Raw genomic sequence first — 21580 nt, forward strand, 5'->3', positions numbered from 1 at the left:
TATATTTTAATTTTTAATAATTTATAATTTTAATATGTCTCTTTAATACACAAAATAAATAAATTTTTATTTTTTTATGAGGAAAAGTTAAATTCTGCGTCATTATTATTCACCAGTAACTCGGCCACATTAGTTAATTCATCCCGTGAACACATGCATATACATATATGTATTCATGTTTTTTAATATATATATATACTGGTTTTACATTATAGAATGTGTTTGACTGAAGAAATTAAAATTGCAAGAGGAAGGACCCTAGTTTAGTGTATGTGCGTCTAAATTAAAGTTTTCAAATAAAAATTTGTATTAAATTAATTTTAATAAAAAATAAATTACTATTAACATAATTTATATTTGATAATTTTTATATAAAAATAAATTATAATAAAATAGATGTTGTTTTAGTTATATTATTTAAAATTATTTTTAAATGAAAAATTATTAAAAAAGATATAAATTTAAATCATTTTTATATTATTTTATTTCATATATTTAAATACATAATTTATAAGAAAAATGAATATTTAATTATTAAAAATAATATATAAAAATGACAAAATAGGTTGTATATTAAAAATAGAAAATAATATATAAATAAATTAATAATTTAATATGTTAATGTAAACAAGTGTTAAATTAAATTATAAAATACTAATAAAGTACATAAAAATAATATAATTCGTTATATAAAATTAGTATACAAGGACATTATTATTTCTATTACAAAAAATATATATTTTAAATTCAAAATATTATTCGTACACTAAAATTAACTACTTATATATTTGTGTATAAATACATGTGTAGTTTAATTTATTTTCAGCATAAATCTGTATTTCAACATATATTTTATACTAATAATTAATTTTAGTGACAAATTTTAGTATACACGTAACATAATCGATTTTAGATATATACATAAAAATATTACCTCAACCATACTACTTTCTAAACTTGTTGCACACTTGTTTAGTATTTTTTTACATAGTATGTTTTCAGTATACTCACTACTCTTTAATGCACTATAATTTTTCACTACTTATGATTTTATTATTATTTATAGTTATTTTTGTTTAATTTTTTTTATCTAATAGGATCAATACTTCATATTATAAAAATATAATAATAATAAATATAATAAATAAGAATCACAATTATAAAATTTTATAAATTCAAACAAAAAATTAAAAAGAAAAACTCTGTAAAAAAATAAAAAAAGATAAATAATAAAGAAAGAGGATTCATCATATGAACACAAACAATAAGAATTTTATTAAAAAAAATAACATAAAGAATAGGATTGATAAAATAAATAAATTCTCTTAATTAATAATACATACAGAATTATATTTGCTTTTAGAAGAAAAAATGGCCAAACAAAAAATTGATGCATTCAAAAATTTGAACTTAATTTTTATATTTCAAAAAAAAATTTATGAATCAGCACTTTTATTAAAATTTGACCATCATTTAACTAGTAAAAAAAATGAGAAATTTTACACTATTAAATATAATCTCACATCATTAAAAATATTAATAATAAAAAAAATGAGAAATTTTACACTATTAAATATAATCTCACATCATTAAAAATATTAATAATAGTTAATTAATGATTACAAATAACAAAATTTGTTGATCCATAGGCCTTTTCAATTTCAAATGGTAAACTAAAAATATTAGAGTTCTCTAAAACTGATGGCTTAGAAGAGAGGAAGCGTGTTCAACTGTTCATCAGGCAAATATATAGAGTCTCTTTAATCTTAGGCGTTAAGACCAAGATATTTGAAAAGTTCATGCATGAATAATTATATATATATGAACTTGCATACTTTTGTTTGAATCATATATATATAGTCTACCAGTACTATATATGGTTCTACTTAATTTGGAAAGCATTAATATATAATGTTATATTATCTTCTCTGTTTAAGGGAAATTTACTAATAACATAAAAGAAGACAAGGCAATATAGATTTTTCACAAAATATAGGTACAAACATCAGAGAGGAGAGATAGATCTTGAGAAAGTTCATGTCAAGAAATAATAAGAAATTTATGCTCTCTTAATAATAAGCACTCTCTAACCTTAGCTTGTACCTAAAATTGAAGCGTATTCCTTTTTTGGTTGGAATATAAATGCTTGTAAGCTATTGGGTTTGAGGATTGTGACATGAACAAACTTAAAAACAAGATAATATAGTTACCCTTAACCTTCCCAACTAGTATGCAACAATAATAAAAGCCTATGATATCCACCCTCCGATCCCTAAGTATTTTAATATGATCAGTCTCTATATATATATATATATGAATGCTACCCCAAATGTGTTCAAAGAATAGCTAAAGAATCTAAATCCTAGGTATATATATATATATATATATATATATATATATATATATATATATATATATATATATATATATATTTCTCATCAAGTTCCTAAACTAAAATAGAATAATAATGGTGGCCTCCATTAAGTCAAAATTAGCACGACATTAACTACTTTGTTATAAGTATTTCGTGCAGAAATGCCTTGATGGTTACATTTCAACTATTGAAGAATCTAACAAATAATCATTATCCGAGTTAAACTTACCAATAATATATAACAAGGATATATATTATTATCCTACTTTAGGTGGCATGTGCTTATGATGATGTCTAAATCAGTTAACGTGACTTAGGGTTGTTTTTGTTTAATTTCCCTATCGTACAAGGCCTGTAATAATAACACATTCACATTGCAACGTGGGGCAACACAAATTTTCAGGTAAAATCAACATTGAAAGGGTTTTTTGTTCAATTTTTTTTTTTTGCTTTAATTTGGATTTTTTCAGGGAAAAAGTGACAACAAATTGACCTTTTACTCGCTATTTTCATATGATCATCATTTTTGTCTTTAACTCAATAAAGATTAAAGAGGTGGCAGATAGATATAACAACCAATGCCGGACTTTCATATTTTAGAAAAATGTGGTGAACGTGGGTGATTGGTACTTTGACACTTCACTCGATCATGCAAGATCATAAGTGGCACTATTATTATACTGTATTATTTTATGCGGGAATGAAATTTCCAATATTCTTTAGTTCATAGCATTAATAGGGGCAGCAGAGGGTTTCTGTATGTACCTGGCAGAGTGCGCATCTATGGAAAAAATTGGGCTTTATCAAGAGGATGAATTTGATATTATATCTATCAATTTTCTATTATACTAAAAGTATACGGGAATTAAATATTGTTCTTGTGGTCCTAAACTATAAATGACACTAGAAAACTATGCTTAAATAAATACACTACAAAAAAACGTTGACTATCGTCGAATTTATTATCAGATTCATCAAATAAATTCACCAACAATAAAATTATTATTGAATCTGATGTTAATTATCGACAAATTTTTCGTCGATTTTTCAATAAATTTATCAAGATTGAGTTGATAATTACCATCAGATTAATCTGATGATAATTTTAGCACAATTTCACGTGTTTAAGCGCTAAGTTATCATCGAATTTATCCGACCGTGAATCTAGGGACAGATCCACACTTAATGAAGAGGGGATATTTACCCCACACACTATTTTTTTAAAAAGACTAATACTTATATATATATATATATATATATATATATCACTTATTATATTATGTTTGTTCTAAAATAAAATATAAATAATTTTTTGTGTGTTTCATGTAAAAAAATATTTTGTTAAACTTAATACATAATAATAATTATATTGTTAAATTTGAATTAATATAAAAAATAAATAAATAAATTCAAAAAATAGTGATAATTAACTTCATTATATTAGTTAATTAATTAAAAATTAAATTAAAACTTAATTTTTTAATTAAATACAACTTAAATTATTAGTAATTTTTTAAAAATTATTTAAGATAAAAAATATATTATGATTATTTTGGTTAAAAAATTTATTTATACCATCAAGAATATAATAAATAGATTTGACAATTAAATATGAAATAATAAAAAGAAAAATGATTGTTTAAGAACATATATAAAAAAATAATGTTTAGTCATATTAAAAATAAAAAAAAAGTCATTATAAATTATTTTTTTTGTTATTTTGAATATTATACTGTGTGTATAAAATTATATTTTTATTATTTTAATATTATAATAAGTGATTGTGTGTATATTTCTAGTTCCTATCAATATGTATAGTTTTAATTTAATATCTAAATCAATTTGGATTGGTTAAGTGATCACTTAGCCGTCCGCTTAAGTAAGTATTGGGGTTCGAATTCTATCTCGTATGTATAGCAACTCATTGCCGGCCAATTGCAAACTCTTAAATAGAACTCAAATTCATGACGAATTAGTCCTTAACTCATTAGGTATCGTGGAAAGTCAAAAAAAATATCTATACCTACATTTTATTATATTTTTGCCCCACTGCTAAATTTTTCTAGATTCTTCACTAGGTAAATCTTACGGTAATATTTTTTTTATTTTTTATTTTTTGACACAGTTAAGCCATAATTAATAGTCAAATAAAACTCTTATTAACAAAATTGTTAGTAGAAATCTAAAATTAGTATAAATCAACAAATTATTTTATTAAAAATAAATTGTCTAAATATCTAAAATGTCACAAAAGTAAAATACAATAAAGTAGACAAAAAAAATAAAACCTCTACAGATCTTGGTAATCGTTGTCGTTGTCATCGTGGTCCTTCTGCTGAGGCAGCGGAGTAGGTGTTGACGTCGGTGTCCCACCAGCAACATTGCCACTGGAACCAGCATTGCCGCTGGAACCAGTGTTGCCACTGCCTCCAGCACACATCTGCTGGTTGTACACGCATCTGTTGGTTGTACTCCTCCATCTGCTCTCACAACCGATCGAGCTGCTGCAGCTTCTCCGTCAAGTCCGAAATGATGGCAATGGCTCCTGTTGTTAGCATCTGTACCTCTTCCTTCAAGTCGACAACTTTCTAGGGATCGGTAAAGCTGGTGGCAGAGGCAGAGGAAGTCGCCAACGTGGAGGAATGTAGACTACTGGCGAAGAATGACTCCAACCCGAAGCGACAATTCTTGTGGAGTTTAGAAGCGGTCTTGCACCAAATCCTATCAGGATCTACCACTGAGGTCTCGGAAACTACAAAAAAGTCGTCGAATACCGTCAGATTTACTGGTGAATTTTTTAAAAAATCCGTCAATAACATGTTTACCATGGGATTTGGCAGCAGAATAAATCTAGCGGCATAAACCTCGTCGATAATTGTATACCGGCAGATTTTTTCATCCACTGCTAATTACCAACGAATTTAGCGGCAGATATAAAATTTTAATTGTGAAATTCTGGAATTTGTTACCGTCGAATTTTTCTCCCAATAAATCCGACAATAATATATATTATTTATTATTAATAATTAAATTAATAGTTATAGGCAGATTTAACCAACGGTAAATTTAAATTAAAATTTTTTCTTAAAAGTTGTTTGAAAATTCAATATATAATTTTAAATATTTAAATTTAATAATTTCTAAAATAACAAAATTTAAAATTTTTTAATTTTTTATAATAATTTACCTATAATTTTTAGTTGAAAGTTCACAAACAAGTTTAAATATCAAAGTTTATTATTTAAAAAAAAAGAATTTAATTAAGCAGAAAAATCATATTTGAAATTCATCAAACCCTCGATTATAAAAATTGAACAAAATTAAATCAGAAATCGAAAGAGCAATAATAATGAGCATTAGATATTAGACTATACTAAGACCACTACATTACATAAAGAATCAACCATACCAATCTATTTATGATACTAACAATTAACTAATTTATCGTCCACAACATTAACTATACATTGTTATGAATTAAGCTAATACAATAGCCAAATCAAATACCAATTCATAACCAATAAAAATTTCATCGTCAACATATTAATTAATACTATCAACTTAGAAGCCAATATCAAAATAATACGATGACAAAACTATTTCAACATCAACTAATAGAAGCAAACTAATAACAAAATGCATCAGGTACTTTATGGAACACAAGGACTTATCCTTAAAAAATTTCATAAACCATAAACCATTTTATACTATGCCACTAACAGGTTAAACACTTTTGAAGTTTTTTAATTATCAGTCTCTGGTTCTGCATTATTATCTTTAATACTTTCAATTCCTTATTCTTCTAATTCTATTTTCCTTTCTGGTACTGTTGTTGTTGGCTGCTATAAGCGTACATGCTATCAAAACTACCTTCCAAATCATGCTATCAAAATGATCATTCAATTATGTATACAAGAGCAAAATAATTCACACATTCACTTACTTTCCAATTTGGACACCTATCTCCCAAGGTTTTTATCTTTTTTCCATACAAGTAAAACCTTCTCTTCACCACATTGACACAATCTTGAACCTGGAGACAAGACAGCTGAAGAGCTTGCCCTGCCATAATGCATAATTAAAGAAACGAAGGGTACATATTTATGCAAACCGTAATTGACAGCCTAACAAAGTAAAAACAATGCAAAGAACAAACAAACTCTTTCCTTTTGCACGTAAGAACAGCTTGTAAGCATTCTTCTAGATAAACTATGGGTAAATGATCAACAGAGTTTTGGAGGAGTAGGAGTTGATATCACCTAGAAGCCATTGAAGAGAAGCAAGGCGGCACGCCAGAAGGTCTATTCACTGCCTACAATCTTCATGAACTCATCTTCAAAGTAACTCATGGACAAACCAAAAAACAACACAACAAATCACAAATATAATATGAACTAACCACAACAACATAAAACTAACATGAATCCACTGAAACTCAAAATTCTAACAAATAACTTGCATCAAATACTCAAACAATAGTAAGAGTATCATCATTTGTATAAATTTGAGAATAATTATTATCTAACTATCCAAGCATTAAAATAGATAACCTTTCCAATTCAAAATACTTTAAAATTTTATAATGAATGATATCCAAATATAAGAGACAGATTCAATTAGAAAAAAAACACAAAATTACAAAATAGTGCAGGATGATAAAAATTGTGGAAGGAGCAATGAAAAATTTACCTTCACTACAAGGAGATTTCTTGGTAGTGATGTGAAGAACCTTAGTGGGCATCCTCACGGGTCCCTTCACCCTGAGGCGTTTGTCCTTAGCAAAAACACAGACAGAGGAGCTGAGCAGGGTAACCAGAAGCGGAAGAAATAGAATGAAGGGGATGCAGGCGACAACTGAAGCAGCCGTAGCAGAGGAACCAGAGGCAGAGGTGGAACTAAATGGTGGTTCAAGAAAGAGGTTAGGGTAAAAAGGGGTTAGAATTTTTTATTAAAAAAATGAAAACAAGATGGAATAAGGAGATGGATGAGGGCAACCTACCTAAACGACGGAAGAGGGACACAACTCTGACAACAGAGGGAGCAGCAATGGCAGCTCTTCCAATAATGGCGGAGACAGAAGGAGCGATTTCATTTGAGACAACGAAACACGATACAGGTGACTTGACGTACACTTTAGAGGAGAATGGAAGTGAGCAGCCCTGGCGGAGGGTGGCCGGAGGAGCTACTAGAGGTAATTGCAGGGGAGAGAGAAGAGAGAGGAGAATGGGAGAAAGAGAAGAGTATTCTCAAAAGTGAAGGGAGAGGGCCGCACATTTCGAATTTAGATTAGGTTTACCATTGGATTTACTGGCGGATAAATCCGATGGTAATGCATTGTGTATGACCAAAATACAGTGTTCCATTAATTGAGCTTTACCGGCAGATAAATCCGACAGTAACTTCCATGGTAATCTCGGCACCAATTTTTTTTGTTTTTCCTCCAATTATTACTGTCGAATTTACCATTGGAAAATCAAATCCGACGGTAAATCCGACGCTTATGTCCGACAGTAAATCCGATGGTATTTAGAGTTTTTCTTGTAGCGGGAGTCGGCCTCGTCGTTCTCATTAGGCAACTGAGATTGTTGGGTCGCGACCTCTAACCTCTGCGTGTAATCCTCCTGTGTCACACGTCGTGATTAGGATAATAGTTAAAAATTGACTTTAAACTAAATAAATTTAAAACTTAGAATTAATTTAAACTCACATAATGGGCTACTGACCGCTCGTCAGTAAATCTCTCCTTGTTGGCCTTCAAAATAAGGGTATACTTGAAGGTCTCTGCCAGTGTCGCCTCACGGTCTAACGAATTAGACTACAAATTAATACATTAACTAACAAAATAAATAAGCAAATTAAACAACTAATTCAAATAACTACTAAAATATTACACAATACAAAATTCTTACCAGTCTGTTCTTTGTCTTCATGAAGGTCAGTTCGATGATCTGGGCAAAGCCTGTTAGCGAGGTTCGTCTGCTTGAACGCCTCATCATGAGTAAAATAGGCCTCTAGTTCCTTCTTGATGGCTGGAGGGATCCACGACGTTAGGTGGTCGCACCCCTTACGAATGTCGCTCATCAGCTGCTGAAAATGTTTAACTGCCTGGTGGTCGTAGATCTTCCTGATCATGAGATTATGCTCCGCATCCCATATGAATTTCAACTGCACAAAGTGATTCACCAACATTAGCTAGTTGATTTAAAATACAGTTCAAATACAGTTAATTAATTCAACATTATTGGTTTCTTACCACCTACTTCTGAAATCATCGATCTCTTGTCTCAGCTAGAATCTACGTGTAGGTCGGCCACGGGTGGTCGTACATCGATTTAATGACGTTGGAGATCTCCTGTGTGCAAGCATTAGGGTTTGGTGCAAACCTAACAGAGAAAAAAAACTAACATTAACATACACATAGAAATGCATAAACTTAAGATTAACAAACATAAGATTAAAAAATTGTATGTACTCATGTCTACATGCCATCGGGCCAAATCCTCAGCCAGATGACGAGCGATGGTGGAAAGGCATCCTGCTGGGGGCATTGGAGAAATCACCCACCGCGGACTCTGTCGTCGATGGATCTGCAAGGGACGTAGCAGAAGGAGGCACATAGTTAGGGTTTGGGACCATGATGAATTGTTGGTCCGCCGAACCCGCCTGTGACATCACAGGGGTCGACGAGATATTCGGAGTAAAGGGCGATGACTGGGCAGTCCTTGGGGATTCGGTGGAAGCCCACCCTCTACCACGACCACGTGACCCACTCGACCTACCTCTACTACCTGTCGTCATGTCTATACAGCGAATATATTACTAACAATAATTAAAACACAATTAAATTCACCAACTCTAAACATATTAATACACTCAATACAATAAACATATTAATAACATAACAAACACCAATAAAGAATAATATAAGAAGAAACTCAAGAAATAACAAATAATTATAACAAATATGAGAAAAGTATGAATAACAAATAATTATAATAAATAAACCAAAACACTTAAAATAAGAATTTTAAGGAGGAACCAATTCATGTCACAATTAATACAAATATCTATCAACCCTAAACATAATTCAAAGACTTTCAAAAATATAATTTTAATTTTTCAATTTCACTCAAAATCTTATAAAAATTTTAACAGAGTCTCCCATAAAATTTAGATTTCTCCATCCTTCAAGGGTTCCATCCAAACCAAATATCCATCCAAACCAACATACAAGGATTGAATAAAACCTTAAACCCTAACTTATTCAGACAAATACACTAAACAAACTAATTATTCAAAGTAATAGAATTTACATGAAAAATTAAATAAAAAAATTTCTTATAGTACATAATTTTTCAATCTAACAAAAACAAGTAAAAACAAAACACAAGTAATAATCAAACAAGTAAGAATAAATCCTAAATTATTATATGATAACCAAGACATAAATTCTAAATTAACTTAACCCTAAATTAACATGACCAAAATTAACATAACTTTAAATCATAAATTATAATTAAGTACTGTATGTTCTGATATTCTAATATAAACACTACAAGAAAAAAGAAATATTTGTAACAAAAAAAATTGTTATAAAAATCTGAATTTTGAAACGAAAGAAATTTGTAATAAAAAGGAGTTGTTGCAGTAAGTCCTGTTACAAAAAGCTTTTGTAACAAAAGATGAAACTGTTACAATATAAAGTAATATTTTGTAACAAATTTTTTTGATACAAAAACCAAAATTTATTACTAAAGTGGTAACATTTTTTTATCTTTAAAATTTTTTAGTAACAATATACTTTTTCCTATCATAAAATTTTGTTACAAAATATAATTTGATTTTGTAACATTTTTTTCTTTAGTTACAAAAGCACAATATTTATTTTGTAACAATTTTTTTAATACAAATTTACATACATAATTTACTAAATTAACTTTTTTAATTAACTGATATATTAACTAATTTAATGAGCAAGTTAACATTTATATAATATATAATAGCATAGATAGTTTAAACATCTTTTATTTAACTAAGAATGTTTTCTAAATCTTCAACGTATAAACTATAAAGTATAAACTAGCAAGATACATTGAAGATTAATAATGAATTAGATAAGTACATAGGACCAAAAAAACAAAAACAAAATATTATAAATCTTCAACATGTAAACTACAAAGTACAAATTCCATCATGTTCATAAACCTAAAAAGACAACTAACCAAAAAACACTAACTTGATAAACTTAAATAAAAACTACTATGGAAGCTATAACTATGGAAATAGTATTTGTCAGGTCTTCCTAAAGAACCTTAGAAATAATTTCAAGATATATATGTTAAAATAAAGATAAGGTATTTACAAACTATGATTATACATTTATACTAGTAAATAGTTAAATGGATTTGAAAGCTTTTCAAAAAGTTTGTGCACCAATGCAATGTAATGTAGAAGCAGAAAGTAAAACAGAACCATACCACAAAAGAGATGTATGGAAAAAAATTTTGTGAACAAAAAACATGAAATGAGAGAATATTATTGATAATCAGTGTAATTATGAATATACAAGATGACTAAATTCTCAGGCTAATAGGCAATTATATATAAGAGAGCTAGATACAAGAATGATAAGCAATAATGCTCAAAGCCAGAGAGAGAACCAAGACACAAAACAACCCACAAACATAATCTGATGTGTACTAACTTATTAATTACTCTTTACAGGATTAAAGTGATGCATCTGTATTCATTATTTATGTAAGAGGCAATAAACAAAGCATATGAATTAAAAGCAAACAAGAACACTTCAACAAAAAAATATTTTCACTTAAAAAAAATAAAGAACACTCACGGACAATCACAGTACAAGCAAGAACATTAAATTAACTATGCATTTTTTGAAACCTTATACTTTATGTTTTCTACACAAATCTCTGATCTTTAAGAAAAACTAACACAGAAATATAAATTACAGACATTACAAAAAAACATAAATTACAGAAAAACAAAGAAATATAAATTAACAAAAAATCAAAATCAGAATTAGAATCAAAATCACAGAAATTATAACACTGTTACTATAATTAAAAAAAATCGGAATAAAAATTTATAACATAAATACATAAATTGCATAAATCACATAATCCACAAAAAATCACATAAATTATAGAAATTAGAATCATAATCAGAAATATAAATTATAAATAACCTAACTCACAGAAATGATAATAAATGCTTCAAAATCAAAGTAAATAACGAAAATTTCAGAATTCAAAGAACTGACTTACCAGACGGAAGAGCAGCTGATGGTAAAGATCGGCGAAGACAGAAAAGAGGCGCAGAGACTCCGACGCAAAGACCAGCGAAGACACGAAGACCGGCAAAGACGTGACGATGAGAAGATGCTCCGACGCTCCGACACTCCAACTCGAAGACGGCAAAGATGGCAAACACTGGAAGACAGCGAGGGCTCAAGGATGCACTCTCTGCTACGGTGATGAGCGGTGACGGTGACGTCGAGAGTCCGTAAGAGGCAGCGGTGAGGGACTGAGAGGATAGGAGGTGGCGGTGGCAGTCGACGGTGGTAAATGGTGAGACCGTGAGTCCGTGAGAGGAGAGGGTTTGAGAGTAAAGACCGTGATTTTTGAGAGTGACGTAGGGCTAGGTTAACAAGGGTGTGTGTGTGTGTGAAAAAGGGGGTTAATGTATGGGTGTGTTTGAAATTAGAGTTAGAGTTAGGTTTGGAAAAAAGAGAAATAAAGGTAATTTAGAAATTTTATAAAAATTAGACTATAAAATAATAATTAAAATTAAATTTATAAAATAAAATTATTTTAAAATCATAATATTTATTTGTCAACTTACTAATTAGTTTCAAGAAACTACTCCAATTTAAAATTTAAAATATTCTACTTAATTTTTCTTTCAAAAAAAATTAAATTTAAAATATTAATATTTTAAATTAGATTATATAATTTTTTTATTATTTTTAATTACTAAGATTTTAAATTTTAAACATAAAATTTATACAATTACTATAAAATTAGATAAAAATCCTATATATTTAGAGTTTTTTCTTTTTATATTTGTTTTTACTTTCAACAATTTTTATTTATTTTAACAATTAGATTTTTTTAAATTTCAGAAATTAATATTTAGTTAACATTTAAAAAAAATTGATTATTAGTAAGAATTATATATTAATTTTTTAAAAGAATATAAAATAATATATATAGTTTTTAAAATTTAATTATTTAATCTTTAATTTTATATAAAAATAAATAATTAATACAAACAATATTTAAAAAATTAAATTTTTGAAACAAAATAGTAAGAATTATATATTAATTTTTTAAAAGAATATAAAATAATATATATAATTTTTAAAATTTAATTATTTAATCTTTAATTTTTTATAAAAATAAATAATTAATACAAAAAATATTTAAAAAAAAATTAAATTTTTGAAACAAAATAAAATTATCCTAAAAAAAATTATATAAACAAATTTTTTTCACCCTTAAAAATTTTAATATTTTAAAATAATTTTTTTAGTTACAAAAAATATTTGTATTTTATGACAAACAAATAACTTATTACCAATAATATTGAATTTTGTGACATTTTCTTTTATAAAATAATTAGAGTTTTTTAAATTAAAGGATATTTTGTTACAAAATATTTTAAATTTTTGCAACAACTTCATCTTTTGTTACAAAACATTATAAATTTTTACAACAAAGCACTGGTTTATTACAAAAAGTCAACATAATTTGTAACAAAAAAATCAAGTTGTTATAAAATATTAAAATATTTTGTAATAAATTGTATTATTGTTACAAAACATTATTATTTTATAACAATCACTAATTTTTGTTATAAAAAATTAATTTTTTGTAATAATTTTAAATTTGACACAAAATTTTTGTTACAAATACTTCATTTTCTTGTAGTGACAATTAACACACACAAAATATACAAACCAAGCATGATTTCTGAACCAACATTTTTAGATATCCAAATTCCTAAAAAAAATATATAACACTCCAACTAACTCAAAATCATTCGATAGCCACAATTCTCACTAATCAAATTCCTAACATTAATAGAATAACAAACTAACAGGTAACACATTAACAATTAAAGAAATTATGTTTTTAATTTTGAAATAGATGTCATAGAGATGGAGAGTGAGGATGTACTTAAATCTGGAGCGGCGACGGTGCTGGAACAACGCAAAAGGACTGGATAGAGAAAGAAACAGAGAAGTGACGAGAGAGCGGGGCCGACGACAGCGGGAATGGAGCGGCGGCAATACTGGAGCAGCGGCGAATGGGGCTGAGCTGGGTAGAGAGAGAAACGAAGAAGAGGGTTTGCGAGGAAGAGGGTTTTTAAAATGAAGAAGAAGAGGGTTCGCACTCTCAATTTTAGACCTGATTACTGTCGGATTCACCGTCAAATAAATCCGATAGTAACTCACTGTGTGTCACCAAAATATAATGTTTAACTAAAATGTGTTACCGTCGGAACAATCCAATGATAATTTCAACAAAAAAGTTCGTGCCTATTCCATACATTTTTTTTTCAAATATTACCCATAAATTTATCGTCGGATAAATAAATCCAATGATAACAATTTGACATAACAAATTTCACAACAAAATCATCTATAAATCTGTCGGTAAAATCAACGGTAATTCAAGATGTTAAATCTAACGGTACTTAACATTTTTTTTTATAGTGATAATGTCTAGATACAAAATTATTTCACAGCTTAACAGTTAATGCATGCATGTTTTAATTTTGAAACAAAGTTGATAGGAATTTGTGCGAAATACGAATTATATAATCGATTTAAATTATTTCAGTGATTAACTTACTTATTCATTTAAGTAAATGTAAAAAATTTAAATTTTATTTTATTGTAATAAACTTTTAAATCACATCTTATACATGTAAAAGCTCATGTGATATTAATTTTTTCGCTCAGCATAGAAAAATACTTTTCCAAATACTTTTTACAAAGAGAGCGTATTTTTTTCAGGAAAATAGTAAATACACTATGCTTGATTTAGGTTATTTTGTACTCCGTTTGTTTGGGACTGGTGAGGTCAAACTTTTGGTCAGCTGTAAGAAGTTAAGAACTTTAAATTCACGGCTAAGAAAAGTGCAAGAGATTTTCCAATGAGGAAAAAAAAATGCAGATGTTGTATATGCAAGCATGATATAAAGTGCCAACATATATTGTTATCTCTGTCATAGAATTAGTGGATTAATATGATATATACCGCCGCCTAATAAAGATGCAAATAAATACTTCAACTAACGTACATACAAGTTGGCAATGAAGTTAAAGAGATTTTTTTTTTCACTAGAGAAAATGAATACTTTTGCATTGTTTCATTTATTTTGTTTTATTTTATTGGGTAAAAATTTAGGTGTAATTAATTTTATATAAAATTAATAGTTAAAAATGATTAAATGATGATAATTTAGTTAAATTTATTAAATTATTTAATAACTCATAATTATTAATTTTACATAAAATTAATTGCACATAAATTTTTATATTTTTAATAATATAGGTTGTTTTAAAGTTAGTTTTTATTTATTTTTAAATTTAAATTAAAATAACAGTAATTTTTATAATATTAATAATGTAAAGATTATTAATAAACCCGAGTAAAATATTAGTTATAACAAATAATTATATTTTTAACAAATAATGACAAGGTAAAATCGAGTAATTGACGTTAGTGAATAGGGATTATTATATTATCGGATGTAAGATGCATGCAAGCCTATATATATATATCTTCCTGGACCAAGTTAGAATTGTGGATGAAACTCTTATAAAATAAAATTAAAGTTGATATAGTTAATTAAAAAAATAAAAATTTAATCGTTTTTAAATTAAAATAATTGAGCTTACGTACGTATAATAATAATAATAATAATAATAATAATAATAATAAATGTTCTCGTTTCCTGATAAGCTCATGTATGTATTATAATAATGAGTTTATCTATTTTGTGGCATGTTAAGTTTATAAATTAAAATTTTTTTTATTAATAATAAATTTACCATATGTTTTATGCTAGCTAAACTCTAATAATAATATTAATTAATTATTTACTTGATTACTTTATAAATGTTATCGTTTCAGAGAATTGTTTTCCTAAAAATTGTTGCCATCCATGCAACTCCATGGACAATACGTAACTAACTAACCAAAGGGAAACTAAATTTGAGATGGAGAACACTACTTAGTTAGTCCATCAACTTGGAGAAGCAATATAGCTAGAGAAGCTCATGTGAGGCATGACCACAACTAATGCTAATGGACCACACTAACGATGTGTCTCATAAATACCATGGCCACCATTTAAGTTGCAACGACAACAAGATTATTGTGATTTATGGTTTGATTTGAACTTTGAAGGCCAGATTAGCTCTAATATTATATATATATATATAAACTTTGAAAATGTTAGTCACCAAAAAAAATATGTTGTCTGTCATGCTCTTCTCTTTATCTTAATGAATTTATTAACACCCGTTAATTCTGGTGAGTTTTTAGCAAGGGATAGCTAAACCTGGTTTCCCATGCTCTAATTCTTACTCATTGACATTTGACACAACTCTAAAACGGTTTTAAAGTTTTCTTTGTTTTTTGGTTCATTTCTTTCTATCAAAAAACATTATGTTGTATTGACACCATAAATTTGATATAATATATTTAATGCTACTATTTTTATTTTCCTTTTTTTCTTGGCATCTCAAAGATTTTTTTTTTATCATAAACAAACACTCAGTATGTATTTTGTTTTTTGTTTTTTTTTAAATGTGAAATCCTTATTCCATGCATGGAAATCATGATTCATAACGACAAATATTAGTAATTTAACACTTTTAGTGATAGAAAATAAAAAATATTAGTCATTTGTAATAACCCTAATATCATATTAGTAGTACTCACCTTATATAAATATTAGATATTTTTTTTAAAATCTAAAAGAAGGATTGAAACGCCTAACATAATATAACATAAAACAAATAAAAGGTCAAAATCAAATACGCTGTCCAACTTCAATTTTTTTATGCAACCAAAACAATTTTATATAATTCAAAATGTAGTGTCTATTCTAATTAAGATATAAAAAATATCTTTTTATAAAAATATTTGTTTAGTCATATTTTAAATAAAAATAATATTATTTTTATAACATATTAAAATCAAATTTTATAAATAGCTAAAAAACATCCTCACATAAAAGATAGTTATAAAATTTTTGTTAAAGTATCTATCTTAAAATTTTGACCCATAGCATTTTTCATATTTTGACAATGACCCATATAGATCAACAATTATAAGTCAAAAGCTTTAAGTAAGGTTGTTACCTTGTCCCTCTATTCACCACATGGCAAATGCTTGAAGCAACAAATAAAATAACGGAGCAAACCAAAAATAGTTTTGATGATGGCTACGGTGTCCAAAAGATATAGTATCTAATTTTTTTAAAAAAAATTTAAGAATTAATATTTAATTTAAAAATATAAAAATAAATAATTTTTAAATATTTAAAATTTACTAGACAAAAATTAAATATCAACTTATAAACACTATAAAATTAGCCAATAATTTTTGCAGTTTTTTAATATGATTTTTATCATATAATTTTATAGTGAGAAATTCTATAAAGTCAATATAATTTATTATTTTTAATTAATAATATTTAAAAGTAGGATTTAATTTTAATATGGTATTAATGTAAGTATTTTTACACATATATTAAATTATGTAGTCACATTAACAAATTAAATATAATTATTTTTTATATTAATTATGTAAATAATCATATAAAAGAACGAATGTGATTGAATTATTATATAAAATATTTTACAAACTATAATATATTAAAATTAAACACTTAAAAGTATTGGCTAAAAAAATAATATTAAACTGTTAGAATTTATTAGCTAATATATATATATATATTATATATATATATTCCGTGTTCAGCTGCAATCTATTTTCCACAGTAATAGAAATAAATATACGCTGCAACCCCCGGCCCCTACTACATACCTAAAAGACAAACTTCTGACATGCATGGCTTCCAGCCTTCCTTGTATATGCCCTAATATTTCTAAACAAAGAAAAAGAGTACTACTATCTGTTGTCTTTTTCAGCATTCAATTTTCCCAACAATTGTCAAATGATATATAGTTTTCTTAGCTCACCCTCTCATCATATGGTTTAGCTAATACGATGCATGATCAACACGACCAAGGTGGAATTTGGTGTCTATATATAAATTCTTCATCCAAAACATGAAAGCAATGGGAATTTATTTTCTAGGGCTCCTCTCCAACACTTCCCATTCAAGAGTAGTTACTTTGTATTAAGTTTCAACAGCTTCTCTGGAACTGCATTGGTATATGTAGTTTTGTTTCGATTACAATAAATATTATCAAAGAAATTAAGGAGAAGTTGCTAATTACTAGAAATTCATTTGAAAACGTGAATGTTATTTTTCTCTAATTTTATTATTGCTCTGGAAATTTTGATTGAATTGATGATTATTGTCCGGGCAGTGGACCAGTCAAGTAGAATAACGTTGGAAGTGAATGCATGAAGTGTGGATGACAAGACGAGCAGAATTTATATGGTTTTTGTTTGCTACTTGAAATTAATGTGGTATCACATTGTGTACTAGTAGTAGGAGGAGTAAATTGAACAGTTTGGACGATGATGCTCGTCATTGTTGGCACCACATACAGAATTTCAATGCCTAATTAAGTCAATGTTCCCGGTGAGTATTCATGTGATTGTGTCTCCATCCCAGACCCGTTAAATGTTGTGTTGGGATCCATCTATCTATGCATACCTCATCATCACCTCATCATGACTTCAACACTTATTAATTAATTCACTCCTTTAACATAAACAATCATTAGTAATAAAATTTATAGCAGAAAGAGAAAATAGAATGTAAAAGTTTTATATTCAATTTTTCATTATCAAATGATTGAATTGTTACATATATACACAACACAGAGTGCACAACTCATCAAATTTAAAAGGATCCTAAAGAAATAAAAAATAACTAATAAATCAATGAATCATCATCTTCGTTAAGTTTGATTTTGGATTTTACATAAATCATGACAAATATTCTTTGGGTTAAAATTCAAATTTGTTTAATGTATGTACTAAGTGATGCAAGCTTATTTACATGTTGCTTCAGCTCAAGTTAATGTTATTTCAGCAACTTTAAATATTACAACTCCAAAATTTTAGCCCATTATAAGTTTATGAAAAAACAAATAAGAACCTATGAGCCAAGAGAGAGAACCGAATGCTCATAGTTGGAACAAAAGTGAAAAAAATAAGAAGGACATTTGGCACTATTAAGAGACAGTTATGACTCTAAAAAAACAACAACGACATAAGGACAAAACAATATCAAAATGTAGAAGATCACTAGCAAAATTTGGAAGAGCAAAATAAAAATGCAGAGGTATAGACAGCAGTTAGTAAGGCATGAAAATAGAAATATTGTGCATGTCAAGGAAGACAGCAGATCCAAGAACAGCAGAGTTGGTGGAGTAGCTCCTCAACAAACAGAATTAGTGGAGCAGAATGAAAAAAGAATTGCATGCCAATGGAGACAACTTGAACGACAAAATCTAGAAAGGAATTAGAAGAGGCAACGTTGAAATTTGAAGGGCAAGTATCATTCTATAAAACTGACCTCACTTCACCATTAGAAGACAAGAAAAAGAGAGTGACACGAGAGCATCATCTCAACATACTTGAGCTGAATTCTTTTTCTTCAATTTGTGCTTCATTTTAGATTTTCTTTACTATGGATATCTAATTTCATCTTTCTATAATTGAGAAAAAGGCTTATGAAAATGAGTTGAAAAAGCCATGAGAGAAGAGGCAAGAGAGATGCATGAAACAGTCAAAGAAATATTGGGTTAATATTCAAATTCGTCCCTAAAAGATCACGCAATCTTCATTTTCATCCTCGAATGATTTTTTTAATCAAATTAGTCCCTGAAAGATAAAATGTAAGTCAAATTAGTCCTTCTGTCAAAAAGTGCCACGTGGCATGATGACGTGGCAGGTCAACGACACGTGTCATGCCACGTGGCAGGTCAGTGACACGTGGCATGCCACGTGTCACTTGACATGTAAAAAAGTTTTTAATAGTCAAAATAGTTCTTGAAAGTCCAGACGTAAGTCATTTTTATCCCTCAAATTTTAAAAATTAGTCAAACTAGTCCTTATATAATTTTTTTATTTTTCTTCATAATATTAAATTTGAAATATTTTTTGATACTACTAATTTTAATAGAAATGTAATTGACAAACAAAACATTAGTAATCGTATCTTTTCTTCTTAAAATTTTTTTTAATAAAATTATCTCTCTCCTTTAATTCTTCTCAAAATCTCTCTTATTCTTTTCTATTCTAAAACCTTTTTCTTACATTATTACATTTTGCTAGAATATATATATATATATATATATATATATATATATATATATATATATATATATATATATATATATATATATATATATACTCAAAATTAAAATGTATGTATTTATTAACCTAAACAAAGTTATATACTCAAAATCAAAATTTATGTATGTTAAACTAAACAAAGTTGTACCACTATTTTTTTCTACTACATCTTTTTAAAACATATAGGATGTAATGGTATAACTTACATATAGGATGTAATGGTATTACTTACATATAGGATGTAATACTATAATGGAAAAAAAAAAGATGTAGTAGAAAAAAAATAGTGATATAACTTTGTTTAGTTTAACATACATAAATTTTGATTTTGAGCATATAACTTTGTTTAGGTTAATAAATACATACATTTCAATTTTGAGTAAATATATATTCCAGCAAAATGTAATAATGTAAGAAAAAGGTTTTAGAATAGAAAAGAATAAGAGAGATTTTGAGAAGAATTAAAGAAGAGAGATAATTTTATTGAAAAAATTTTAAGAAGAAAAGATACGATTACTAATATTTTGTTTATCAATTACATTTCTATTAAAATTAGTAGTATCAAAAAATATTTCAAAGTTAATATTATGAAGAAAAAATAAAAAAAAATTATATAAGGACTAGTTTGACTAATTTTTAAAATTTGAGGGATGAAAATGACTTACGTCTGGACTTTCAAGGACTATTTTGACTATTAAAATTTTTTTACATGTCAAGTGACACGTGGCATGCCACGTGTTGCTGACCTTCCACGTGGCATACCACGTGTCGTTGACCTGCCACATGGCGTGCCACGTCATCATGCCACGTGGCACTTTTTGACAGAAGGACTAATTTGACTTACATTTTATCTTTCAGGGACTAATTTGATTAAAAAAATCATTCGATGACGAAAATGAAGATCGCGTGATCTTTTAGGGATGAATTTGAGTATTAACCCAAGAAATATTTCTCCATAATCTGGTTTTGTTGAACTAAGGTTTAGTTCCCCTTGCCAAGTTGGGATAGTATTTGGTGGTAGATTGAATCTGCGGATTTTTCTTCTAAGTTGGGATAGCACTTGGATAGCTAAGTTTTGGGGTAGAAAGTTTAGTGGAAGATACTAGATGAATTAGGTTATAATTCATTAGTATTGGTGTTTGTAATCTGATTGATTATAGTAGAAATTCTACCATAATTATGGTGGAGACTGGATGTAAGTTTCATGGCACTTAGAAACCGAACCAGGATACATGTTTGCCTCATTCTCTCCTTCTATTCTCTGTTTCTTTCTAGTTTTACAGACAAAATCGAAAAAATCTCCTACATAATTAGCTTTCGCGAAAACAGAGCATAAGAACTCTATTTTTGAGTTAACTTGATTCAACTCCCCTTCTCAAGTTCAAGCAGTTCTATCAGTTGGTATCAGGAGCAAGGTCTTAAGGAGTCAAGTTTCACAGCTTGGAGCAAAGATCCATGGCCAACAACATAGGTGCTAACATCATGGCGTACACACTCACCGAAGGGCAGTCCAATAATAGACCTCCCTAATTCAAAGGCAACAACTACTCATACTGAAAAGAGAGAATGTGAATCTTTGTGCAGTCAATCGACTACAACATCTGAAAGATTATTGTCAATGGACCAGTAGATCTTCCAATAAAGCAAAATACTGATGGAGATGTGG

General features: G+C 27.9%; 1 protein-coding gene across 10 annotated transcripts; it reads right to left on the minus strand.

Annotated features, from left to right (window-relative positions):
- Window positions 1-4562: 4562 nt before the first annotated feature.
- Window positions 4563-12068, minus strand: LOC112758468 (uncharacterized). 10 transcript variants are annotated; one of them, XM_072220034.1, is made up of 10 exons: window positions 11662-12068; window positions 8847-9174; window positions 8635-8757; window positions 8284-8539; window positions 8082-8176; window positions 7374-7995; window positions 7064-7269; window positions 6634-6707; window positions 6318-6436; window positions 4563-5126 (listed from the first exon to the last, which is right to left on the minus strand). In XM_072220034.1, the coding sequence occupies exons 3-6, from the start codon at window positions 8644-8646 to the stop codon at window positions 7873-7875; spliced, it is 486 nt and encodes a 161-aa protein (XP_072076135.1). In that variant the 5' UTR covers window positions 8647-8757; window positions 8847-9174; window positions 11662-12068; the 3' UTR covers window positions 4563-5126; window positions 6318-6436; window positions 6634-6707; window positions 7064-7269; window positions 7374-7872. The 10 variants fall into 10 exon arrangements, with proteins under 10 accessions (XP_072076135.1, XP_072076136.1, XP_072076134.1 ...); XM_072220035.1 differs by lacking the exon at window positions 6634-6707; XM_072220033.1 differs by having other exon boundaries at window positions 6318-6707.
- Window positions 12069-21580: the final 9512 nt, after the last annotated feature.

The sequence above is a fragment of the Arachis hypogaea genome, chromosome 16, assembly GCF_003086295.3.
Source record: "Arachis hypogaea cultivar Tifrunner chromosome 16, arahy.Tifrunner.gnm2.J5K5, whole genome shotgun sequence".
Classification (NCBI taxonomy): domain Eukaryota; kingdom Viridiplantae; phylum Streptophyta; class Magnoliopsida; order Fabales; family Fabaceae; genus Arachis; species Arachis hypogaea.